General features: G+C 56.6%; 1 protein-coding gene across 1 annotated transcript; it reads right to left on the bottom strand.

Annotated features, from left to right (window-relative positions):
• Positions 1–1181: 1181 nt before the first annotated feature.
• On the bottom strand, positions 1182–3459 carry LOC126034832 (leukotriene B4 receptor 1-like; the record flags this gene model as incomplete). Its single annotated transcript, XM_049792688.1, has 2 exons — positions 3324–3459; positions 1182–2184 (listed from the first exon to the last, which is right to left on the bottom strand). A coding segment is annotated over exon 2 (984 nt), but the record flags the coding sequence as incomplete, so codon positions are not given.
• Between the last annotated feature and the right edge of the window lie 3174 nt (positions 3460–6633).

Genomic DNA, 6633 nt, shown 5'->3' with positions numbered 1-6633 from the left:
GCCTTGCAATGCCTCCCCTCCCCTTCCGCCAGGTCATGTGTGACGTCACATGGGTGCGGCCAGCCCATCTGCCCGCTGTGTCTGTAACACACCAGCCCAACCCAGTGACACCCCGAGACACCCCTGAGACCCCACGGTGACACCCCAGTGGCCCACCAGTAGCACCCCTTTGATCCCTCCATCCCATCCCAATGACACCCTGAGACACCCCTGGGACCCCACCATGACCCCCTGGTGACCCCTAGGCCATCCCTGGTGACACACCCAGGACCCCCTGGGGACCCCACAAGGACACCACACCCCCCCCCCAGATGCCATGGGGACACCCAGGCCGCGGCAGTGACCTCCTGGGAGGTCCCCCATGGTGACACCCCTGGTGACATTCCTGGTGACACTCCTGGCACCCTCAATCCCACCTAAGACCCCCCCCCGAATGTCCGCCAGTGCCCCCAGAACCAGCCCCCTGGGACCACCCAATCCCCTGCCGTCCCTTCCCGGCCCCCCCGGACACCTGGGTCCCTTCCCAGACGGATGGACAGAGGGACACAGGTGACGCCACCATCCCAGAGACCCCTGGGGAGGGGGTCCCAAGTTGTCGTGTTTCTCTTCCATCCTTCTGTGCTGGCTGACAAAGAGGGCGGGGCCACCACGAGGCCATGGCAGGAGGGAGAGATGGAGGGATGGAGGGATGGATTGACGGATGGATGGATCGAGGCGGGGATGGATGGATGGAGAGAGGGCCGGAGGGAGGGCTGGAAGGGGAGAGTGGATGGATGGAGGGTTGGAGGGGGATGGAGAGATGAAAGGCTGGAGATAGATGGAGGAAGGGATGGAGACATGGATGGAGGAGGGGTGGAGGGACGGCGAGAAGGTTGGAGGAAGAGCAGGATGGTTGGAGGGATGGAGGGGAGGTGGCTGGAGGAAGGGGTGGAGAGAGGGACAAGGGGGTGGAGAGATGGGTGGTAGGACAGAGACATGAATGGATGGGTGGATGGAAAGATGGAGATGGTTGGATGAACAGAGGGAGGGAGGGCTTTGTGTTGTGGGGCTCCACCACGCCCACCCCCTCTCTCCAGACCCTCCCCTGATGTCACATCCTCTCCACACCCCCCTCCTCCACCCCTGCTTCCTCCCCTACCGTTGTCCCTCCCTCCTCCCCCCCCCCTCCTCCCCTCCTCTCCCCTCCAGCTCCTCTCCCGCTGGTTCCCCTTGGCCGTGGTCCCTCGGGAGCTGCCGGCGATGGCTGAGACCTCCAGGAGTCGGGGCAGGAGAGACCCCCCGCTGCCGCGGCACAGCCTCCGCCCGGCACAGGCATAGAGGAGGGGGTTCATGGCGCTGCTGAGGAAGGCCAAGGCAGTGGCCGGTGGCCGGATGGCTTTGGCAGCTACCTCCAGGGTCCCACCACCTCCTCGTACGACCACCGCCACCTCCAACAAGCTGGCCAGGTGGTAAGGTCCCCACGCAACTGCAAAGGCTACCACAACGGCAGCCACCAGCCGGAAGGTACGACTGCGCCGGGCCAACCGGGTCTGGCGTAACCGGCGGATCAGTAACCCGTAGCCGGCAGCCACGGCGGTCAGTGGTAGAGCCCAACCCAAGATGGTCTCCAGAAGGTTGTGGACCACCAACCAAGCCTCCGTGCTGTGCACCCGCTGGCAGTGCCCACGCTCCACCCGTCGGAAGATGATGGATGGGATGGCCAACACCAAAGCCACCAACCAAGTCACTGCCGCTGCTCCATGAGCTAACTGTCCGGCACGACCACCCGCCGACACCACTGCTGTCGCCGGCTTGGAGACTGCCAAGCACCGATGGAGACCCAGAAGAGCGATGAGGAAGATGCTGACGTACATGGCGGCGGCACAGAGGTAGTTACACCCGCGGCAGACGGCCAAGCCCATGTTCCATTGGCCAACGCTCAAGGCCCGGAGGTAGATGGGACCAGTGAGGAGGGTGACCACGTCAGCCAAGGCCAAGTGGAAGATGAGGAGGACGGGGACGCTGCGACGATGGGTGACGGCGCAGCTCCAAAGGACCATGGCGTTGCCCGGCAGCCCCACCACCACCGCCACCGACAGCAGGGCCAGCCCCACTGCCGCGCCAGGGATGGGGGCAGATGTGGCGTTCAGGGGGGACGAGGCATTGGCAGGGGACGAGGACATCATGGCAGTAGGTGGAGAGGGGCTGTGGGGAGAGGGGGACACAGAATCCTCCGGAGAAAACGCAGGTCTCCCTCCCTCCATCCCTCCCTCCTTCCATCCCTTCCTCCTTCCGTCCATCCCTCCATCCATCTCCATCCCTCCTTTCCACCACCTCTCCATCACTCCATCCATCCCTTTCTCCATCCCTTGATCTCTCCATCTCTCCATCCCTTCCTCCATCCTGCCCTTCCTCCTTCCCTCCATCCCCCCTCCCTTTCTTCCTCCCTCCATCTCTCCATCCATCCTTTCCTCCCTTCCTTCCTCTCTCCTTCTGTCCTTCATCTCTCCCTCCTGCCACCTCTCCCTCCATCCCTCTCTCCCTCCCTCCACCCCTCCTGTTCTTCATCCATCCCTCCATCTGTCCTTCTCTCCATCCCTCCCTCCATCTCGCCAACCCTCCAACCCACCTCCCATCTCACCCCACCCCCATGGCCCCTCCCCTCCTCATCCATCCCACCACCCCTCCTTCCTTCTCCCACTCTCTGAGGTCTCCTCCTCTTCTTCCTTTACCCCCCTTGGCTCTTTCCCTCCATCTCGGCATCTCCCAGACCTCCTAGTTGCCCCCCCCAGATCTCCCACTTGCCCACCGCAACACCCAGTTTCCCCCATCAAACCTCCCGGTTGTCCCTGTTAGACATCCCAGTTGTCCACCCAGACCTTCCGGTTGCCCCCCCAGACCTTCCAGTTGCCCCCCACTCCTCCCAGTGGGCCACCACCCATTAGCCCCTGTTAAACCTCCCAGTTTCCCCCAGCTGTCCACCCAGATCTCCCAGTTGCCCCCCAGACCTCCCACTGGCCCTCCACAGCACCCAGTTTCCCCCACCACACCACCAAGTTTCCCCCATCAAACTTCCCAGTTGCACCCACTAGACATCCCAGTTGTCCACCAAGACCTTCCAGTTGCCCACAAGACCACCCACTGAGCCACCACACCACCTATTTGGCCCCATCAAACCTCCCAATTGCCCCCAGTAGTCCACCCAGATCTTCCAGTTGCCCCCCAAACCTCCCAGTCACCCTCCAGACCTTCTAGTCCTCCCCTGCTCCCCCCCCTGATCTTTCAGGTGCCCCCTCAAGACCTCCCACTCCACCAGCCTTCTCTCCTGTACCTCGGGGACTCACATGTCCCTTCCCAGAGTCCCTGGCCTTGGTGGTGGATCCTTGGTGTCCCTGACACCGGTGGTGGCTGTAACCGTTAGGTGCTACTTCCCCTCCACCCAGCCCCAGGCAGGAAACATTCACGCAAGAGGAAAGAGGCAGGAAAACCACAGGAGAGGAAGGGGACATGTGGTGGGGGAGGGACGCGGGACCTTATTTTGTCCCCTGGGGGGGGCAAATGACAGGAGTGGTGGCATTGTCACCAGGTAGAGAGACTCTCCAGGAGGTCCACCAGGAGTGGGGGTGTCTGGTTGCTCCACCACATGGCTGTGGGGGTGGTGGGAGCACGTTGAAATGGTGTTGATGGGGTAGGGAAGGTCTTCTACGTGTGGTATAGTCAATATACCTTCTCTTCCTTCCCTCCATCCATCCCTCCACCCGCCTGTCCTAAGGTTTGCGTCCTGGCCCTAAAATCAGGGCCACCCCCAGCAGATGCCACCCATGATGGGGTGACCCCAAGTGAGAAGAAGACCCGGTGACAGTGGTGGCCCTCCATAACCCACCGCACTGAAGGAATCCCCATTTCCCATCATGCCATTGTCCAAACAAAGAGAGCGAAGACTGGAGATGTCCCACAATGGGATCCAACCTTCCCCTTCCATGTCTCCCCCCAAATTCCCACAATGTTACTGACTAGCCAACATGTCCAAAGACTAGAAATGGGCAATGTTGGCCATTTTAACCCCCTGCTGCAGTTTTTTTGGCCCTCTAAACTCATGGGGTTGGGTTTAGGCAGATGTTCTCCAAGTGGGACTTCACTGTGATCCAACCCAAGGCTTTCAGCCACCTTGGGAAGAACTTCCTCAGGACTCAGAAAGTCCATGTGGGTTTGAGGGAGAATAAAAATTATATTTTTCTTTTATTTCTTCTTTCTTTCCACCGGGATAGAGATGAGGCTTCAAATAAGGCACTTTTTGATCATAATCCAGATGTTTCCTGGGTTATTCTGAGGTCAAGGATCATTTTTATCAGAAAAGACCATGGTAGAAGCACTTGGGTGATCTTTGTTTTGGAGTCCCTCCCAGTGAATGTACCCTAATGAAGAAATGAAGGAAGAAAATTCTCATTAAACCTTTTTTTTTTTTTTTTGAGAAAAATTGCTTTCTGCTCACTGAAGAGGCTCATGGGGACACCCCCCGCTCCAAATGTCCTACGCTTTGGCAATGAATATGGTGTTAGAACCTCCTCTCCATGCATTCAGAGGACCTGGGGTTAGGGATGAGGTGGCATCTGGGCCACTAACACCCCACGTGGACAGCATTTTGGGGGAAGATGCTCTGCATTGCTCAATATGTTGGGGACTCGAGTGTGATGTACCTGGTCTGAGGACATCCTCGGAGGAGAAGCGCTTGGGCCTCAACGGGATATCTTCTCCTCAGCTGTCAATATCCCTTCACTTTAATTAATTTTGTACCCTTTGTACCACTTTATATCCTTTCTATCACTTTATACTCTGATCCTTATCCTTCCCTTTATCCCATTTACTCCTCCTCCAAAAGATACAAATAGCCAATAGGAACACCAGGACCAGTATAATGGCACCAGTGACTTATTGGGCCACCAATGGGATGCAGTGACACAGGGCTGTTAGAGGTGCTAAAAGAAGCAGCAACAGCCTCTATAAATCCAAATTTTCCACCTTTCTCTCCTGGTCATCCCACAGTTGGTGTCCGAGATGTTTTCCTCCACCATCGATGGTGAAGATGCACCAAGTTTTGCTATGTTGTCCCATCCCACCTCCCAAAAAAGTTCATTTTCTCCCAGGTGTAGGGCTCAAACGTCATCAGAAGGCTGCTTTGGCCAACAATGTTCTCCCCCAACCACACAACATGCCCCCACCCCCAGATGAGCTCACCATGGACGCATGAGAAGGTGAATGTATCTCTAGCACAAACATGAAGGTTCCTACAGTCTTCAAGGGGCTTGGGAAAGACGTGGGGTGGAGGACATCACCTTTAGAGTGACCATCATGGCTGGGATGAAGTCTTTCACAGGTCTTTTAGGTGGGATATCATGGTCAGGAGCACCGAAGGGCAGCAGAGCTCAGTAGAGTTGGCTCTGAGGACAGCATCTTGGAAGGATGGGTCCTTCCTTGGAAGGAAGGTCCACAGCAGTACTCAGTTGACACTCAAAATTAACACCATGTACGGCAACTGCTGAAGGTATTATAGGTAGATACAGAATGGGCTGAAATGTTTTATGCCCACCTTGTCTCCATCTTCTCCAGGAATATCTCCCAGACTTGTGTGCCTTGAGGTAGAACCCAAGGAGAAGAACCAGCAGTGGATGAACCCAAGGAGAAGAACCATCAGGGGATGAACCTGAGCAGAAGATCCATCAGGAGATCGGGATCAAGTCAGGGCTGGTCAACATCAAGGTGTTACCAGGTTGATGACACAGTGAGGTCATTCTAAGCCACATCTGAAAGATCACGGAGATCAGGAGATCCTCCTGACAAGCAGCAAAAAGCAAGCGTTGCGTGTGTGCTGGTTTTGGCTGGGGTAGAATTCATTTTCTTCATAGCAGCTGGTATGGGGCTGTGTTTTGGATTTGTGCTGGAAACAGTGTTGATAACACAGGGATGTTTTTGTTACTGCTGAGCAGTGCTTACCCAGAGCCAAGGGCTGAGCAGTGCTTACACAGAGTCAAGGTCTTCTGCTCCTCACCCCACCCCACCAGCCAGCAGGCTGGGGAGGGCACAAGAAGTTGGGAGGGGACACAGGCGGGACAGCTGACCCCAACTGATCAAAGGGATATTCCAGACCATATGACGTCATGCTCAGCATATGAAGCTGGGGGAAGAAGAAGGAAGGGGGGAATGTTCAGAGTGATGGTGTTTGTCTTCCCAAGTAACCATTACGCAGCCTGCTGGAGCCCTGCTTTACCGGAGGTGGCTGAACACCTGCCTGCCCAGGGGAAGTGGGGAATGAATTCCATGTTTTGCTTTGCTTGTGTGCGCGGCTTTTGCTGTCCCGACTAAACTGTCTTTATCTCAGCCCAGGAGTTTTTCCCACCACAGGGGGAGTGAGCCAGCGGCTGTGTGGGGCTTAGTTACCAGCCGCGGTTAAACCACGACAGCATGCAACTTTCGAAAAAGTCCAAACGATGAGCTGGAGAACCAGAGTTTGTTCAACCTCACTTTGGTTAAGGAAGGTGTCAGAGTGTGTGTCCTCCTTGATCCCACCCTTGGATCCCACCTCTGGTGGTCTGAAAGAGAAGGTGGCTGGATTTACCCTGTTTTTATTATTGCTGGATACCAATGCATCCAGAGGTG

Source organism: Accipiter gentilis, chromosome 36 (assembly GCF_929443795.1).
Source record: "Accipiter gentilis chromosome 36, bAccGen1.1, whole genome shotgun sequence".
In the NCBI taxonomy this organism is placed as follows: domain Eukaryota; kingdom Metazoa; phylum Chordata; class Aves; order Accipitriformes; family Accipitridae; genus Astur; species Astur gentilis.
This window is presented reverse-complemented; position numbering and strand designations above follow the sequence as displayed.